The sequence below is a fragment of the Caloenas nicobarica genome, chromosome 17 (genome assembly GCF_036013445.1).
Source record: "Caloenas nicobarica isolate bCalNic1 chromosome 17, bCalNic1.hap1, whole genome shotgun sequence".
In the NCBI taxonomy this organism is placed as follows: domain Eukaryota; kingdom Metazoa; phylum Chordata; class Aves; order Columbiformes; family Columbidae; genus Caloenas; species Caloenas nicobarica.
This window is the reverse complement of record NC_088261.1, coordinates 2,003,200-2,021,962: the sequence shown is the minus strand read 5'-3', so window position 1 is coordinate 2,021,962 and position 18,763 is coordinate 2,003,200. Positions and strand designations below refer to the sequence as shown.

General features: G+C 46.2%; 3 protein-coding genes across 11 annotated transcripts in view; 2 read left to right on the top strand and 1 right to left on the bottom strand.

The window, feature by feature from the left end:
• The first annotated feature begins 6,037 nt into the window (after positions 1–6,037).
• On the top strand, positions 6,038–7,009 carry LOC135995840 (lysophosphatidic acid receptor 3-like). Its single transcript, XM_065647415.1, has one exon. The coding sequence runs from the start codon at positions 6,041–6,043 to the stop codon at positions 7,007–7,009; it is 969 nt and encodes a 322-aa protein (XP_065503487.1). The 5' UTR covers positions 6,038–6,040.
• Positions 7,010–8,705: 1,696 nt separating this feature from the next.
• On the top strand, positions 8,706–10,171 carry ZNHIT3 (zinc finger HIT-type containing 3). The gene is made up of 5 exons (XM_065647399.1): positions 8,706–8,794; positions 9,047–9,078; positions 9,147–9,224; positions 9,293–9,373; positions 9,677–10,171. The coding sequence occupies exons 1-5, from the start codon at positions 8,715–8,717 to the stop codon at positions 9,865–9,867; spliced, it is 462 nt and encodes a 153-aa protein (XP_065503471.1). The 5' UTR covers positions 8,706–8,714; the 3' UTR covers positions 9,868–10,171.
• Positions 10,172–10,189: 18 nt separating this feature from the next.
• The window catches only part of MYO19 (myosin XIX), a 23,231-nt gene continuing 14,657 nt past the window's right edge, over positions 10,190–18,763 (bottom strand). For 3 of the 9 annotated variants that reach the window (XM_065647390.1, XM_065647388.1, XM_065647389.1), the window contains 11 exons: positions 17,895–18,008; positions 17,354–17,530; positions 16,760–16,906; positions 16,187–16,294; positions 15,450–15,520; positions 14,815–14,924; positions 12,783–12,946; positions 12,141–12,270; positions 11,869–11,954; positions 11,189–11,503; positions 10,190–10,978 (listed from right to left, as the gene is read on the bottom strand). In XM_065647390.1, coding sequence (XP_065503462.1) covers positions 10,850–10,978; positions 11,189–11,503; positions 11,869–11,954; positions 12,141–12,270; positions 12,783–12,946; positions 14,815–14,924; positions 15,450–15,520; positions 16,187–16,294; positions 16,760–16,906; positions 17,354–17,530; positions 17,895–18,008 — 1,551 coding nt within the window. In that variant the 3' untranslated portion in view covers positions 10,190–10,849. Of the gene's footprint in view, positions 10,979–11,188; positions 11,504–11,868; positions 11,955–12,140; positions 12,271–12,782; positions 12,947–13,673; positions 13,802–13,967; positions 14,212–14,304; positions 14,408–14,814; positions 14,925–15,449; positions 15,521–16,186; positions 16,295–16,759; positions 16,907–17,353; positions 17,531–17,894; positions 18,287–18,376; positions 18,500–18,763 lie in introns of those variants that run through there. The other 6 variants (XR_010607183.1, XM_065647391.1, XR_010607184.1 and 3 more) reach the window with 6 other exon arrangements.

Here is an 18,763-nt window from a genome sequence, read left to right as displayed (position 1 = left end):
TCTCTGTTTAGGACTAAAAAAGTCTGAGGGTTAGAAATTTTGATCTTGAAATTCAGGATTCACTCTTTTTTTTTTTTTTTCTTTTTCCTTTTGTCAACCTAAATACATATGAGGATGTTGGTTGGAGAAGCTGAGACAAAGTTATGCAGAGAGTGTATTGCAGATCACTGAACTCAAGCCTAGTTTTTCCTGGCACAATGATTGCAGTTGTGTCTGTAGCTGCAGGATAGCTAAGAACAGGAGGAAATATCAAAAACAGTGAAAACTGCACTTAGTTTGTGGCCTTGAGAGCCACAGCAGCAAAGATTCTGGAGGTTTTCCCCCCAGTCCGGTTTCTGGAATGCGTGAGATCTGACATTACCCCGCTGCTACCAAGAGGGCTTCACGGGAAGTTCAGAGGGGCTGACGTGACGGCTGATGAAGCTCACATGTGTCTGAGGCTAATGATCCTACCATGTGCTGACGGAGGATGGCGCGGGCTGTTCCCAGCCCTCACCGAACGGCCGCAGAGCGCCGTGTCCCAGCAGCGCAGGCGGGACGGGAGGACGGCAGGTCCGATGCAGTGGCAGCCCAGGTCACGGTGCTGACACAGCTCCTTGTGCTGGGAGCCTGAGCTGTTGGCCTTAGAAGGAAGATCTAAGGCTTGTGAGACCAAATCATGTTCATGGACGAGCCGATCTGGGAGGAATTGTCCCTGCAGTGGGAGAGGGAAGCACTTCCAAGAGACTTAAAACTCAGATTAATTTCTTGATTAGTGACTGGGTGATTGGGAAACCTTCCCTTCAGAGTGAGAGAACACACCAAGTGATCTTCATTTAGTTGTGTGTTGTAATTTTCTTTGTTAGAACTCCCTCACCGCTGAGCAGGAAATCTGGAATTTCATGAGCGGTAGCTTTTGGTGAATCAGAAACATTAGGTCTTCATCTTCCATGTGAAAATGTGGTTTGGCTGTGATTCTCCCTGAGTCTGCTCTGTTGGGAACGTTCTTCTAATACGAGGTCATTTCCATGGAACCGTCAGGAGCATTTGCAATGGCTCTTCATTTGGCCTTCTGCTCAGCTCTGGTGCATTCATTGCTTCCGATCTACTTTAGGCTGTACCTGAGAACTAGACTCTGTATTGTGCGATGCCAACATTAGTAAAGCTGAACTCCTAAAGCACTGTTCTTGATGTGGATGAGTAGTCTTCATCTGCTGAGTGATGAAACGCTAGCAGGGTGCAACTCAGCACTTCCTAGAATTACGAAGATGTGTTCTGAAGGACGTGTGCCTCTGAGCTGTGTGTTTACAGCCTGGCTGGTTATTTTGCTTCTTTTGAAGCACACACATTTCTTACCACTGCTTTCTTATAACAAGAGTCCTCGTTGCGCCTCTGTAGTTGTTTAGCTCAGAAGATGCCCTTTATGTGAACTGTTTCATGTCTAAAGGGATAACATGGTTTCTGGCTTCTTATCGGTGAAAGGCTTTGTTTAGCATACAATCTTGGTTTCAAGGATTTCTCAACATTTGTCTCCCTCTAGACAGCATAATACAAGTTCCTCAAAGGTGAAATAACAATTCTGGTATCTCAGAGAACTGTTCAGGTGATGCATAGACAGGAGAGGGTCTGGTTTGTGGGGGTTTTCTTGCAACAAGCTGTCCTTGCCATGGTTTTGTGGCTTGTAGCTGGTGTAACATTAAACAGCGCTCAGGGATATTCAAGCCTGATGATTGTCTTTCCTTTATTTTCCTGGTGAGGTCCGTGTAAGCAGAGCTGGGACGGCAGATAAAACCTGTGAGGCAAAAATTCCTCAAGGAGAGCGGGTGGAGGAGGAGCGGAGGGCTTTCTGGTTTGAAAGCATTTCAGAAAAAATCTTGGAAGGAGATCATACATCCCATTTGTGTCTTCCTCTCCAAAGAGGAAGACTTTAATCTGCATAAATTAAAACATAAATTGGATAAATAGACTCCTTATTTGTATTACTCCCTTTCCTGAATGTTCCTTACTTGCAGGCCTCATAATGCCCATTGAAAGACTGAGCAGACGGATATTTTTGTCTCAAGGCTTTGCTGAAGGTCATGGCCAGCAGGAATTAGTCTCCCTCCATACGCAGGCAGCCTGCATGTCACTTGGGATATTTTGGCTCGAGTTGTGTGCTGTCCGGCGCTTGGTAAGGTGTATAGTTGCAGTGCAGGGACCACTGAGGAGGAAGCTGAGCTGCTGCGTTTCACAACAAACAAGGTCTGGTGCTTCAAGAATAGGAGTAGGAATTGGACATGAGTTCAAGGAGAATATGGCAGGAAAGAAACCAGAACAGTAAAGTCCTTTATCCTTTCAGTGCCTTGTTTTTCTCATGTGTATAGTGCATATATATGACTTTGAAAGTAACACCAAGTAATCTGTAGCTTAGTTGTGCTACAGAGTTCTCATTTTCACTTCATGGATGCAGCTTTTTCTCCTGTACTTTCAGGTATAGCTCAAGACTATTATCACCATAAGGGACATAGAGAATTGCTGTTGAACCACACTAAGGTAAAAGTGTATGTTGTCCAAGGGTTACTGCACAGAATTAAGACTTTCAGCTCCTGGACTTAATTTCCTGTTTTGAAATCAGCTTTGGCGTGTCACAGCTGGGGCCGTTGCTCTGAGAGCTGCCGAGCACTGGTGACAACTGTGGAAGTCCGAGAGCTGCAGGCTATGGGCATTTTGGAAACCGCAGGCTCGGTTGGGTGAAGTTAGATTTTCCACAACAGCCACTTGAAATGAACGGTCTTTAAAAATTCAGCCTGAAGCTTCCCATGTGTCTTTATCAGTCTCTTCAATATATTCAATGATTATTGTCTTCTCCACAGGCATAATTGTCAGATAATTATTATTGAACGTTGAGATCCTATACTATATAATGTCATTTCTTACTGACAAATACAAGAACAATAGCAACTTGGGCATTCAGATAAAGAAACATAAAAACAATTACAGAACAACAAAGTGTTGTAGAAGGTGAAATGCAGACAAATCTCGATCAGAGGGTTGCCAATAGCAAGGTACAGCCGGTGTTCGGAGTGTTAGCCTGAGATACAGATCAGATTCAGTTCGCTCCGTACTGAACTTTTGCATGATCTTAAGCAAATAATTTGATTGTTCTCTTCCCACTTGCAAAAATGTAGATAATACGCTTTCCTCGTGGGTGTGTCGTGAGCATAAATACAAGGAAGATTGCGAAGTTCCCAGAACATGGGAAGATAAGAATATCCTTGAATGAAGATTGGTTTATGCAGTAGCCCTCTGCCTCACACAGTGTTTTCCATTCAAACTAATTTTCATCTGGAGCTCAATCTTTATTACAGAGGGTTGGAATATACAAATCAGTTTTCTGTGTATTGAAGCACACCGAAAAAGCAGTTTCCACAATAATATTGTCTCTTTTAAAATAGTAACATTATGTGAAATTGTATGCAATTATATTAGGGAAATAAGATTACAAAGCTTTTGTGAAGAACTATTTATACTACTTGATATTATTTTAAATTCCATTATGATCTCATGTCATTTAGGTTTAACGCTGAAAACTAAATTTTCAAATTAGAGAAATTTCAAGTAGCATTTTCAGCAATATCGAGGGCACTTTGGAGTCCCAGTTCAGGGATATACTCTTCTTTAGTAAGCAGGATATTTTTGAAGATGCTTCCATCGTTCTTCACAGCCCACAGCCCCTCCTTGAGTTCACAGAGACCTGGGAACCACAACCAGAGGAGATGAGGAGCGTGTGGCTGGTCTGGTGTCCCCGGCCGTCCCCGAGCGACGTTGGCCTGGGCTGGACGTCACCTGCTGACGCTGTCACTGGTGGTAAAAGGACTTTGCTGACTCGTGGTGCTGGCGCTGACAAGGTGACAGAAATAGCAGAATCCTTGTTCAGCAGCAACCACACACCAAAGATGTGGCTGACAAGTCTGTATGAGGCTCGTTATAGGATGCACAAGGAATGGTTTATCTGTGACACTTTGAGAAGAATATTTTATAGGATTTTAATACATCAGCAGACTTGATTAATCAATTTTCATCCCTTATTTCTATATTATCATTCTTTGCACTGTGACCATCTGAAACTTCAACAGAAAAAAGAAGCCATAGAATTTTCCTTTTCGAGCCAAATACTTTAGCACAAATTTCTTATGTTGTAAATTCTGGCAGAGCTATCATATAGTTCACAGATTTGCAGTTTTAGAGCTGGAATTGCTGCTATAATGATCAGATGTCAGGACTGAATGCGGAAAGCCCAGAAACTTAGCCAAGCTGCTGTTGCGATATCATGCTATAAATTTGTTACTAATGCAAATTAATCCTTTCTTAGGATAATGGTAAAAACCCAAGCAAACAAACCTCAGAATAACATTGTAAGAAGATGGCTTCACCTGGGTTATTTTGCTAAAGGAACACTTGCAAAAACTCTGCTCAGCTGCAGATGCCAGGTCGCAGCCAGAGCCGCTGGACATTTATCCTTGTACATGGGCATTTGGAATCAAACGTGGGGTGACACAGAGGTGACCCACACTCAGCCTTAGCAACCAAAAGCAGCCACTTCTGCGCCGGAAAAATATCCCTGCTCTTGCTGATGCTGATGTACCGAGGCACTGCCCATCCGAACCGCTTTGCTGTTTGCAGTCCCCTCGCTCCCCGCTGCCTCCTGCGCTGTCCGCTCCAGCAGCGCCCTCTGCTGCCTGCTGGCACCGGCTCTGTGTCCAGCGCTTGCTTTCCCCCAGGTCTCACGTATTTTAAATCCAGTTCCCCAAAATCATTTGCTTTTAAAAATAAGCAGAAGGAAAATATATCATATTACATTGGTTTATTAATGTACAAGTTACACCTTAACGTTAAACCAGGAAACACAAAATATCCCGTAACAAAGGTATGGGCATCAACGTATGTAATTTTCTGGCTACGTTCTCATCCAATAATTAAGGTGGAAAAACGGCATTTTCAGAGCTGCCTAGGCATCTTAAGTCTCCAATACAATTAATCCACTAAAGAATTGAACCATTCTCCTGCATTTCCTTGTTTGAAAATAGTTAATTCAACTACTCTTTCAATACATCTCTTTTTTTCTTTCTTTTTTTTTGTTTTTTTTTTTAGCATATCACTCCCTCTGGTTTACACAAGGGAAAGAAAGGCCAGGCAGTTTCAGGTGTATTCTGACAACTTCTGAGCTCTCCAGTACTGAGTACAGGGATATTTCTGTGGGCCCAAGCACAAGAGCATCTGTGGAGACAGAGACTCCGACCTTGTTGGATTCCCCTTGAAGTGCTGCAGTTCATCGTACGGTTGTGCTGACAAGTTTGGGGGTTGTTCTGTAGATGTGACCTAACTGCGCTTAGAAAAACCGCCACCGTTGGCCACACCAGTTTGTGATTTTGAGCAAGAGACAGTGAGCAACTAGATTTGTCTCTTGCTCAACCTCGAGCACTTGAGAAGTTTTGTGGTGTCACTGGGGTTGATCTGAAATCAGGACTTACATCCCTCACTGACCTGTAGTCCAGGTTTGGGACACAACAGTGATGTTTTTCTTTGAGTTCCATCAGTCACATACTCCTCCCCTCCAAAACAAAAATATGACTGGTCTCCATTTTCCAACTCTCTAATCCTTTGTCTAACTAATCTGTATGTGGATTAAAGCTGAATTCACACCAATTCCAATTTTAGAATACGCTCAAAGACTCTTGACCCACTGATGTGATCATGCAGCTCCACAAGGACCGGCCAGATTTTGTTTTTGATAAAGGTTGCTCTGAGCAGATCATCTGTACAGCGGTAAATACATTTTCCACTTTTGGCTATCCTAGCAACTGAAAGGTAATTGGCTGTGCTCTGAATTGGTAACCCAAATATTTAAAACCAGGAGTGGTTAAAGTTTAATCCACTGTCATGACGGCAATAGAAGCTGTGTGTCAGGATTCATTCGTCACCTGGAGAAGGTGGCAGTACCACTCGTGTCGTGTGGTCTCCTGCGGAGCACGGGATGTGTGAGCCAGACCTCAGTCAGGGTTGAAAGTAGGATTTTTCCACCATGAACAGCTACTCAAACTGCTCCGCTAATCACACTAAAATCTGGAGTCACTATTTAGTACTTGCGCTTGGCATCCCTCAGCTGACCATGAACATAGCATCCGTGATCTTCAACTGCATGGTCATCGTCACCAGAATGGTGACAAAGGATCTGCACAAGCCCATCTCCATACTCTTCTGCAATCTGGCTTTTTCTGATCTCTTCACCAGCTTTTCTGGCTTTTGGATTTCAGTACTTTTCCTCACCAACCCTGACATTACAATCTTTGGATCCAAAGATACGCTTGCGCCTTATGCCTTACACACTACGTCTATTTTATCCACCATCTATAACTTGGTAAGCATTGGGATTGAGCGCTACCTGGCTGTGGCTGAAAGCATGAGGACAAGGCTCAGGGTTTCTCGAAACCATTCCATTGCTGCGGTTTTAATTAACTGGGTCCTTGCTTTCTTTTTGGGCTGCTTGCCGTTGATGGGCTGGAACTGCTTGCATACGGAAAAAAATCTCTCTGTCCTCTACAGTCCCTTTTGTGTCAACTACCTCATCTTCATCATCATTCCCCATATTTTGGTGGCGTTTGTTATACCTCTGTTCACTTACCTTGGAATCATTATAATTCTGAGGAAAAGAAAGCTGCGAATGAAAGCGCGTGGACAAGCTACTGGCACCTACAAATTGGCTGAAATCCAGGTTGCCAGGACCAGTATTTTTATTTGGGTCCTGGGGCTGATCTCCTACGCTCCTTTTGTCGCAGGCGTCATATTCGATGCAACCAACCACCAGTGCCACACCGATCTCTACCCGGGCGTCTACATCTTCCGAAACTGCACGGCTATGCTGATAACCACAAACTGCTTGGGAAACCCCGTCATATACACCCTGAAAGCCAAACCCCCGGGGGCTGTGCTCAAGGCTCTGAAATGTCTGTCCCTGAGCCGAGCCCGAGCCTGCGCCATCGAGCACACGTAGCCGGGACAGCCCGTGCGCCGCGGCCACCGATGTGACCAGCCCAGCGACGTGGTCAGAGCACCCTGGCCAGGGGACGGCTCCGGGGCGCGGAAACCAGCGCGGGGACTGGGGGCTTGGAGCTTTGTGCTTCTCTCTGCAGCTTTCCACGTCTGTGGCAGCGGCGCTGAGCGCCGGTGTTTTGCAGCTTTCATGGTGGAGCGGGCGGCTGCGCGGCGGCCCTGCCCGGCCTCGGGTTGCTGCTTCACTCAGAGATAAAAATATCTCCGTCGGCCATGGAATCGTGTTTGCTTTGTCTCTGGAAATAGTCTGCGGTTGTGTTCGCTTTGCCGCAGCGATTCACCCCCTTTTCGTGTTATTTGTGTGGTTTGGGAGACAGTTAAGTGGCTAGAAAACCTTCAGTAGTGTGGGGGAAATGTAATTTTGCTTTCTCATTTACAGTCAGTCAAATTGTATCTTTAAAGATTCGATGAATGTCTTTATTAATGGGGGCCCTCGGCACTGTTTTACGGTTGTAATTTTAACTGCAGTATGTAGCTGGATAACGTTTTTTGTGAGACAGTTATGACAATGCTTTTCATATTTCTGCTTATAAATAGAGGCACATTTGAGTCCGTGGATTTTGAAATTTGCATTGCTTTAGAAGAAATCCTAGTAGAAATTAATGCTTATTCTTAGTAATAAGGGGAAATTGTCTTGAAGAATCCCAATACTTAAATTTCTTCTGTTTCCTCTTGCACAGTTACCAATGTAGAAGCCTCGATGGAATAGATCCTGGCGACATTAGCTCGTTTTTTTGGGGTTTATAGTGTGTTCAACTATTGCTCAGTGGTCTGACATGGGTGCGATCAGCCACATTGTGATAATGTTCTCACAGTCACGAAACAGACGCACGCACAGCCCAACCAGAACCGGCCCTTCCCGGACAGGCCGGACTTTTCAGGGATTTATTTCCAGTTTGTTTTCTTTGCTCCGATTTTTTCAGCATTTCAAAAGCCCTGAGCGAACCAAGAACAAAATCCCATTAGTCTGTTTGTGAGCAGGTATGAGAAAAGAGCCTGTTTGTGTAAGAAACGGGTTCACCGGCTAATGTAACAAATGGGCAAGTGCTGTTACGTTAACGAATCCGCTACTTAGCGGTTCCTGTTTATTGCCATCAAACCCTCCTGTGCTACTTGACACTGGAGAACTCTGGGAGAATCCCTGAATTTTAATCCGGGCATTTAGGGAAATGGATGGCACTAAACGACACATCATTAAAATTAATTATTTAAATGGCTGATGTAACTCAGGCAGGACAAATCGGGCTCTTTTTCATTCCAAACGCCCTGAGTTTGGACATTCAACCAAAACTCACCCCGGGCCAGACGGTAAAGATCAGCCTGGAGCTGGTTTTAGGGTGTGATATTTATTAGATATTTATTTAGGCGATATTTATTATTATTCACCTCCGGATCGACATTGGCCAGGTGGTTGTAACGACCGGGATATTTAACATATCTCTGTCATTGCAGTGATTGTTAATTCAAAAGCAGGGTGACAGCTGAAATCCAGCCAGAACCTCCCCCAGCATGAAATATATATGTTATAGATATATATAAAAAATAACCGCGGGGCTCGGCCCCGCCCCGCGCTCGGCGGTTGACTCGCGAGCCTGGGTGGAGGCGCTCGGCGCTCCGCTGGCCGGAAGTGACGGGTGGCGGGCGCCATGCGGGCACCGCGGCCGTGCGGCGTGTGCGGGGCGGCCGGGCCGGCCCGGTACCGGTGTCCGCGCTGCGCCGCGGCCTAGTGAGCGCGGGCGGGCCGGGGCGGCGGGGGGCGGCGGGGGGCGGTGGCCGGTCTCAGCGGGGCGGCGGCCGGTCGGTGCGGGGGGCGGCGGCCGGTCGGTGCGGGGGGCGGCGGCCGGTCTGAGGGGGGCGGCGGCCGGTCTGGGGGGGGCGGCGGCCGGTCGGTGCGGGGGGCGGCGGCCGGTCTGAGGGGGGCGGCGGCCGGGGCCGCCTCCCGCCCGTGCCGGCGGCTCTAACGGGCGGTTTCCCGCAGCTGCTCCGTGCCGTGCTGCAGGACCCACAAGGGTGAGTGACCGGGGGCCCGGGCGGGCCGCAGCGCTCCGCGCCGCTGCTAACGCCGTGTCCCCCCGCAGAGCGATGCGCGCCGGAGCCGCGGCGGGAGCCGGAGCCGGAGCCGGAGCGGGCGGGCGGGCCCGTGGTGCAGCGGGCAGGTAGGTGGGCCGGGCCGGGCCGGGCGGGGCGGCCCGGGCCCCCTGCAGCTCCTTGTGCTCGCCCGCAGGCGGCCCCTGGTCGGTGGAGGACATCCTGACGGACGGGGACGAGCAGGACCGCGTCCCGCTGCACAGGCTCCGGCTGCTCGGTAATGGGGCCGGGGCAGGAGGCGGCCCGGGCGGTGGGGCGGGCGGCCCGGGCGGTGGGGCGGGCGGCCCGGGCGGTGGGGCTGGCCGCACAGCAGGCGGAGACACCATTCCCTTTAGTTCTTTATGGAGCCTCGCAGGTCATCCCAGTCCTTACCGCAGGGCCTCACAGATTTAAGTACCAGGTGCCCGGCCCTTCGCTGTGTCTCTTTGAAAGTTCACATGCAAAACAAGAGTGTTCTCAACTGCATTTGTAACGGAGTTTAGTACTATTTATATTTTAATTTTTTTTTTTTAACGAAAAGGGGAATCGGAAGAACTGAGAGCCTTGCTTCTGAATCCACATCTCAGGCAGCTACTACAGACGCTTGATCAAGCAGAAGATAAAAGCTCCCTCATGAAAAAGTACATGCAGGAGCCGTTGTTTGTCGAGTTTGCAGACTGCTGTCTGGGAATTGTTGAACCTCCGGAGAAAGAGAATGTTCTTCCTGAGTGAGCTACTTTGGGAACATTTTTTTTTTTCCTAGAGACTTTTTTCCCTCTGACAGAAGAGATTTGACAGCACATGGATGTCAGTGCTCTAATTTTCAATTTAGGGTTGAAACACAGGGACATAGTGTTGGAGAAGAGGAATTCAACTTGATGTTCTGTGGACTTGCTTTCTGTTGGTACAGAAATACTGTCAGCCATGGGAAATGTTGCTTCCCAATAACAATATTAAAGCTATTTGCATTTATTTTAATCCACAAACTAATTTGAAATGTTTTTGTTAACTAAACCTCGTTGCAGATGCTCAGACACCTTTACAAGGTATTTAACAGTTTATTTTAACAGTGATACACAGGAGAGCTGAACATTTTCAAGACCCATGCGAGCAACAGGGACGGAGCCGGGCGCCTCTGATGGGAACCGTGGCAGAGGTGACGCTGTTGACTCGGTAGCACTAGAAATGCGCGGCAGTGGTGAGCGTACCTGTGGTTTGGTCCTATAGATAAAAGAGTCCAGTTTTGCTTTTCCCTGAGACATCTGCCCGTAGTGTTAGGGTTGGCTGCTGCTCCCTTCCTTGGCCGCAGTCAGAAGTGCTGTGACATTACCGGCCGCTCAGCGGGGACAGTTGTACCTCCAGTGAGAATCCAGCACGCACCAGAAATATTTGCCATATTTGCTCTCTCGTTACCAGCCTCTTCCTTCTCCCAGGTAGTGCCAGAAATGTTCAGTTCAAGTATACATTGCTTAAAGCACTTGATTATGTTGAGTGTTTTCCTAGTACTGATATTTCCTCTAATATGCGCATGTGTGTGAGCGGAGGAATGTCTCCCCTCATGCATTCTAAATTTGAAATATATTATGCGTACAATGCATCGATACAGAAAGCTCTGAGGTAGCAGCAGATACGGACATTGAGTATTTTGAAAGCAGCAGCTTGCAGACGGTCGTTCCCTGAAGGAAAAAGTACAGCGTGTGCACACGGCCAAAACCTACGTTGGCAGGAGGCTTTTTCTGTCCAGTAAAATCTGGTTAAAGCCAGTGATGGAATAGGCAGCGGTGTGGGGGCTGACATTTGCGTAGTGCAGGGGAGATTTCTTACAGTGGAACTTGATAGAGCCCTGGAAGGAAAAGAGGTGGAGAGGTCAGGTGATGGTTTTGCCACATTTGGAGCTAATTTTGCTATTCAAACTTAAGTAGTGTCACCCTTGGGAACGGAAGGCTGCAGCTGGAGAGCAGACCAGAGCTGCTCTGCTCGATTGCAGAGTTCGGGTTCCTCAGCTCAGGGCAGCTGAAATGTGCTGCGGACTGCAGTGCGGGAGGTTTGTTACCTGCGGGAGAGCTCTGACGGAGGTGATGCCGCAGCCCAGGAAGCAGCTTTCCACCTTGCAGCAGTCGCTCTCGCGGGGCACTCGGAGGCTCATCAGCAGTGACAGGGACAGGTCCCTCCGCAGCCCCAGGACGGTCACGGGGGCAGCAGCCAGGACGAGGCCGAGCGGCCAGAACTGAGTTACCCTGGGCAGCGGCCAAGGTGTTTCCCAGGAGCAAGGTGGTTTGGCTGAGGTGACTGTAGCTCCACGAACTGAGAAAAACGCCTTTTCTTCACCCTCGTCCAATTCTGCTGCTGCTAACGCAGCCATTTTTGCCTGAGGAAGAGATGCAGAACAATATTCTGGAAAAAGATTCTCAAACATCTTGAACAAAATGTAAAACTGCAAAACTTAGAGTCTAAAAGAGAGGGCATCTTAAAGGAGACCCCCACATCACCCTTTGGGACATGCTCCCATTTTACGAAGGTAAGGAATGAGTTTATTCTGCAGTCTCTGTGCTGCCACCCCGTAGTAGCAGCCGTACAAGACTGGCATCCATCCTCTGCTCTGCAGCTGGAGCAGTTTTTGGAGAACTGACAGCATTGGGTTTGTACAGTTACTTGACAGAGGTGGATTCTTTCTCCAACACAACAAAGCCTCAGTCACCCAATTTCAATGCTTTCCTGTACCAAGATACTCACTTTCCATTTCCTCCAGCCACGCTTAATCACATCAGCAGCCCTGCGCATCCTTTGGAAGCGATTCTTGGCTAACCAGGAGCGAACAGCTGAAGATTTAATTAAAAGAAATCTGAGTACGAAGGTTCTCTGAAGCCCTTGCACACAGTAAGAGAGATGGCACTTAAGCTTTCTCTACGTTCCATTAACATAACTGCTCCTGCCACCTTAAACATCCAGCGTAACTGGAAATGTTACTTGTTATATTATGTTCAGCAACAACCTTATCAAATTACCTGCTTGGATGACAGTTGCAGACCATCTCTCCTTGGCAAGTTTCTTCTGTTTAAATCTTCTCCAGCAACACTGAATGCAAAACGCTTTCTCATTTAGCACCTCGACTCTTCTAGCTTCGAGTTGCTCCAGCTGCATTGGGGATACGAGACCGCACTTAATCCGCAGGGATGGAGTTGTGTTCACAACCCTCCCCCCTCCTGCAGTCCCTTGGTGTTTGTTAGAAAACCACGGGCACCTTTCAGTGTCCCATGAGTGCTGGATAGGACTTGAGAAGTGGGAGCGCTTCATTAATGTTTATCTGATAACATGTAAAATGAAAATGTAAGTATCCAAGGGGAAAAAGAGTGTTGTGGGGGGAAATGTGGACACTCCAAAAGCCACAGTAGCAGCTGGCTTCAAACTGTCTGCCTTGAAGCGGGGTCTGTTAGGGCTGCACCCTCCAGTGTGTGATCTTTGTAAAAGTGCCTTTGTCTCCTTCATCTTTCACAAAGCAGCCGCTCGGGCCTGTGCGAGTTAATGCCAAAGTCTGGTCATACTGGCATTAGCACAAGTATTGCCTAAACCATTACGATAATTTGTGCCAGAATCCCCCTTATGCAATTATGTTCCGGAGCCGTTAGCCAAGGAAACAGCACTCTTACCACAGAATTAGCCATAAACACTTTGGTTTTGCCGCAGTACACTGAAGTGTTTTCTGCTCTGTTCCCTGGTTGCTCAGCAGCAATTTGTCCCGTAACAACATTCCGAAGAATCTCAAAAATGACAGAACGTGATGCTTCAGCATCACCCTCCGCTGGAGCCTCACCTGCAAATGAAGCATTGAAGAGAAGGCATCACAAAACTTGGAAATCGGGACCAAGTAACTGTCTTTGCGCTGAGACTTTCTGGCTGTTTAGGGGGTATATCCCTACAACAGGAGGGAGGAGATGACGGCTCAGATATTACCAGATCGAGTTGTGTTTAAGGGAAAATGTGACAGCAAAGATTTTGCCATGTGCTGGCCCCTAGATAACCAGCCTGGTGTGTTTTAAGTAGAATGTAGTTTGGGTGCTGTCTTATTGCCTCTGTTAAGCCTGTCCATAGGTGACAAACGTCATTTTAGGGAGATCTAGACAATGACACAGACGTACGGAGGGCTCGGCTGTTACCACATTCTCTAAAGCATCCTACATGGAAACATCGGAAAGCAACAGCAGTGCAATTAAGAACAGATTTTGAGCAGATCGGTCCTAAGAAAATCTGATTAAATACCCAAAACCCAAAGCTGTTGGGAAAGAGAGCAAAAAGCAAGGAATGAGACTCAGCCTGAATGTACTGAAAGACGCAGGAATATAAAACAATTTCTGTGCAATTCTACAGCTTCCATAGCGCACTGGAAGCAGCTACAGGGACATGTACTATGCAGGAGTTTATTGCAGCAGTAAGAGTTTACTAAAACCATTTCTGGGACATAGTACGCAGTTTTTTACATGCTGAGACAAACAGGTTAGCCAGATTAAGCTGTTTGGAGATGGGGGAGGCTGATAGCAGACCTGTCCTTGCTGGAGACTGTGTTGCTCAAGGCAACGCTGCATGAGTTGCTGCATGCCCAGTGCCGGAACTTGATGGGCTTTGAATCTTTTCGTCCTGGATACTGTTTGTTTTTCTTCTATAAATATTGCTAAGGAGATGAGAGTGTTTCAAGGTACTGAAAACAAATATAAGCCATTCTTGCTTACAGGAAGACATCTGGTGACTATGATGGTGTTCTGGGGCTGGGCTGATAAGGGAACCAAAGCTTATCCCCGTGTTTAGGAAATTGTTTTGCTTTGTTTGGGGCTTATTACCTGCTAAAGATAAGAAGGACTAGTAGCCTATGACAATGAGGCACTTCAGCTAATGGCTTTATAAATGGGAAGAAAGATACGGTGTGTAAGTAATTGTCCAGCCTGTACTTTGTTACTTCATTCCATTTCCGCAAGGCGAATGGATTTCCAGCCATTTTACTAATCTGACATAGGCTGGTGCTTACTGGTGCTGCTTCCCACATCTGGTTACTGGACAGACCCACAGGGTGAAGATGGGATTAATCTGGGAGAGAGAAGGGGGTTGCAGTAACTTCCAGTATTAAATGTAACCACCTGATGAGCTCCTTCATTCAGGGGTTCATACCAAAGATGTTACCTTGTAGATTGGATTGTGTTTTCTAAAGTCCATCCTCGCTCAGAAAAAAGAATCGCATGCAGAAGGTTGCAAAAGGCAGAAGAAGCAGCAGAATCCAGGTAAGCTAGAAAGTCAGTGTGTTGAGCCAGAGAACAAGGTGGGAAAAAAAAGAAAGTAAGGAGAAGGAATATAAGCAAAAAGGTAAGTGGTTTTCAAGTCTACTCAAGAACCAACTCTAAATCAAATTATAATCTATTGGGGGGGAAATCCCAAACACCATTGTAACTGTAATTGTTCTACCCAAGAGGAACAAAGAAAATCAGCACTAAGATGAAAGATTTGCACTTTAAAAAAAAGCCTGCTGCAAGCATTAGGCAAATCAGAAACTCAAGTTGGTGATAGATTAGAAATATATTTTGAGAATAGTGGTGTCCCTAGTGCCAAATATAGTAATTGTATCTGGTCTATGATATCAAATTGGTGCAGTGATAATTTTACTTGATAGCAGGGGGATCATCTAAAGAAACATACCTTTTTTCTTGGCAGTGTGGTAGTTGCTTTTATCACATACTCTGTTTTTATTGGACGGACATGATTTTCTCAGTATTTCATAGCGCTCAGTGAAACTTTGGAAAGGGATCCTGATAGACAAACGTACAGTTAATTCTAGGCAGGCATCACTCACTATATGGGTAAACCTGTCCTTTGAGGGGGAAAAATTGCAGAGTGGCTTCAAAAATCCAGTGCAGTGAGCTCTAAGACCAGGGGTGTGTTAGAGACACATCTGGACTTCGTTAGTATTTGGTATATTGTTAAGAATCTCATCGCCCTGAGTGCAAGTTGTGCTGCCCTGGTTACTGTACTGCTGCTGCACTTGTGGGCTTGCTCAGCTAGCAGAGTATCATTATCCAAGACACTGAAGAGCAGTCCAGATATGCGACAGGTATTTTTGTCTCCAAAAACATGAGAGAGGCAATCAAATAAGCTTAAAAACAGCGAGCAGAACTCTTCTGATAGCTTAAAAAGAATCAATAAAGTCTTGTGATCTGAAACAGCCAGCAAAATGTTTGGATTTCTTGCTTATAAGCTCTTCTGAATAACTAATATACTGCCAATTGCTATAGGAATGGATTATGGAAGATGTTGCTTAAGAAGTTTGGACTTACCTAACGGGGAAGCCTGCTGCGCTGATGGTGATGGCTTCGACTATCCCACACGCCTGGAGCTGGCTGAGAACCTGAGGCACAAATGGAGATGGTTTAGGTACCCTCTGTCCTGTTTGTGGAAGCCGTTGTGCTCGGGGGAGCTCGCCTGGTGCGCCCCACGCTGGAGAACGAAGCGAGAGGGCAGAGAAGGGGATTGCACGGCCACTGAGCTGCTGCTTTGAGGAACACGCGGAGCAGCGTCAAGGCAGCACTAACAGAGGGACAGTCCTCGTGTGCCCTCTGCATCAGATGAGGTTCTTTAATTACAGCTTTAGCATCTGCCGCTGTGCTCTCAAAGACATGCTAGTCCTAGACTAGACTGCAGGAGAAAGCAAAGTTTTACTGTGGGCATTCACCTGTGCGACTGCTGAGCAGTCAGATCACCTTTACCTATTTTGAGGGCTGGACGGGATTACCCCAAATAACTCAGGAGTGCTCTGGTAAGAGAACTTCTCATACAGCAACAAGTAAGTTGCATCTGGAAGAGCTGCTGTGCTCACCAGCTCCATTTTAGACAAGCATCATCAGTGATTCTGAAAGGATGTTCATCTTGAAAGGAGCAAAAGCTGTTTCAAGATGTGCTGGGAAAAGAGCTTTGCAAGTGACTGAAGATCATAAGAGACCCATTGTAAAGCCCCACACGATGTCTCCAGGAAGCTTCTCACCAACTCAGTGAGGAAAGGCTTTTGGAAAGTTACCTCTTCTCTTTGAAAAGTCATTGCCTTGCAGCCAGCGTTAGGCTTGATGCATCGGATGTAATGCGGCGTGGTGCTGTTCACAAGCTGCATGAGGTGCTCCAGTGAACCCTGTAGAAAACGAACGCAGGTTTAATTAGGGGCTCCTCCTCCACAGGTAGATTAGCTCACCGACGGTCATCTATAAAAACAATGAAGCCGTTTTTTGCAAGGATGGCTTTACTGACTCAGTATTAGCAGATCTGTTCCATAAGGACAGCTTGAGCAAAAAATCCACTCTATGGATGCTTTTGTAAAACTGTTGATAGTAAATTCAGAACATTTCCAAAATTAGAGCAGGGCCACCAGCCAAAGGTAACCCCTCAAGAGGAACAGGTAGGAAGGAGCCTCACAAAGTCAGATGCCCAACTGTTAAAGGTAAAATTGGAGTGACTTACAACCAAAAACCCAGAGAATCTCAGGAATCTGGAGCTATTTGGTTTGCAGCTGTTTAATAACATTTACTGATCTTGGTCCCACCCTACTGTTCTCTTGTCTAGTTATGAAGACAGCAGTAGAAAACAGAATAGGATGTACCTTGAACTTTGACACCACTGTCACAACAGCTGCTCTGTTCTGGGTTTTGATGTTATTTTGGTTCCCTTCTGCCACAGGAAATAATTTTTGAAGCAAAGGGTCCTTAGAATTCTGCAAAACGTTGACCAGCTCTGGTGGAATGGGGTCCTGCAAACACAAACATGACTCATTAGTATTTGAACTTAGGCAGAAACCTGCCAGCTTTGAAATGACTAGAAATTCCACAAATATAGATGGAATAGTATTTCTGATACCGACTTTGATTTAACCACAGCTGTCGTTTCGAATCTGACTACATACATTAATTCAGAGTCAGATTCAGGAACAGAAAACGATGTCTGGCTGAACATCCAGCAAATCTAGTCAAATGTACGACTGTTCCTAACGTTGTTCTCTTTATACAACTTAAGACCAAGAGCGTTACCCAGTTTTACATGACCTGAGGGATTTATTTGGCACAAGCCATGTATATCCAGTAGACATCACTGAATATAATATACTTTTTAGTGGTGCTTTGATTTAAATCACTTTTGGTCTGTAAGATTTTTTTGGTGTTTTTTCATTTTTTAAACAGCTACTTCTGAAAACACCTACCTTATTTTTCTCCACCATTGCTGCCAGCTGATAGCAGACTTTGCCAGCGTAATGTGAAATAATGAAGTTAGGCTCCTTACTAAACTTGTTTCGACTTAAACACTGATTATTAGACAAGGCTTTCTCAATCCGAGTTTGAAACAGGTCGGTGTTTGAGGATCTATTCAGACGGCACTCCTGCAGAACAAACAAGACAAAATTGCAGCATCTCGTATTTGTCATAAAGATCGGTCTTTAAAAGTTGAGACACTTTAAATCATGACCGTTTTATTTTTAGAATTGCTTTGAGTATGCAAGCCCTCAAATACCATGGAAAAAAAAAATAGTGAGACTTCCTATTTGAATTAGAACATCCTGGATCAGGGGAAAAAAAACATGACTTCGAATAGGAAGAAGCAATGTCATGATTGTTCTGAAAAGTAAGTTCTGCAGAATTTTTATAGCTGTCAAGTTTCCTACTAATTCAGCATTTTCTTTGGCGGCATGGGATGGAAGGCAGGCAACCGGGCCAAACGCACGAGAGGTTTGGTTCCACACTTACCTCATTGAGCAGAGAAAAAATGCTGAGAGGATTGGCCTCTATCAGGTCGAGGCAGTTCTGGTTGTCCTGGTAGTTGATGAATGACCACGGGAGCCCTTCCGCTGCGTATTCTTCCTGCGGTCGGAGAGAAACGGTTTGTTCTGCAGCAGAGGGCACTGGAGCTCAAATAACCACGTGCCTTTTTGCAGTCACTGTTTAACAGGTTAATCCCAGGCTCAGCCTGCTCATCCAGAGCTCAGCTCATGTTCTATGGCAATCTTGATTAAAAAAAACTGCCCCAGGTAGCTTTTGAGGATGGAGCAGCAGGTCCTGCGGGATCAGGGAAAGCAGCAAGGCTGCTTTACAGCCACACTGAGCTGCGCAGAACTGCTTCTCTAGATTGGGACATGGCCCTAAACCAGAAAGATACAGGTAATTACAATACTGAAGTACAGAACTGTCCGGAATGATTAACAAGTGCTTTATACTTACTTTTGTTTTACCTTATATTTCTAGTATATTGTTTGTAAGTCTCACTCTCATAGTCATCACCACCATAGTCATTGGTTGGAAGAGATCCTCACGATCAATCAAGTCCAACTATTTTAACTCTCTTGCAAGCAAATCTGGTTAAAAAGAGCAGGGTTTGCAGGGCAGCACTTGCCATAGTTTATTTTACCCTCCTCCTCTGTTACGTTTTCCTGCCTGTTATAGTTCTCTCTTTTTTTCTTGTTTTTTTTTGCGTTTTAGGTTATTTTGGTTTATTGTTTCTTTGTTTTGCCGTTTTGGAGGGTTCTTTTGGGTTGTTTTTTCTCGCTTTGCGCGTTTCGTCCGGCGGGACCCTCTCACCGCCTCCCGCGGCCGCGGTTCGGTTTTGTTTCAAACCCTCG

Excerpts from the sequence above, each read along its gene's own strand:
- ZNHIT3 (XM_065647399.1), top strand. The coding sequence starts at position 8,715 with ATGCGGGCACCGCGGCCGTGCGGCGTGTGCGGGGCGGCCGGGCCGGCC. Across the intron at positions 8,795-9,046 it reads CCGCGCTGCGCCGCGGCCTA|CTGCTCCGTGCCGTGCTGCA; the intron begins GTGAGCGCGGGC and ends GGTTTCCCGCAG. Across the intron at positions 9,079-9,146 it reads GTGCTGCAGGACCCACAAGG|AGCGATGCGCGCCGGAGCCG; the intron begins GTGAGTGACCGG and ends GTCCCCCCGCAG.
- LOC135995840 (XM_065647415.1), top strand. The coding sequence starts at position 6,041 with ATGAACAGCTACTCAAACTGCTCCGCTAATCACACTAAAATCTGGAGT.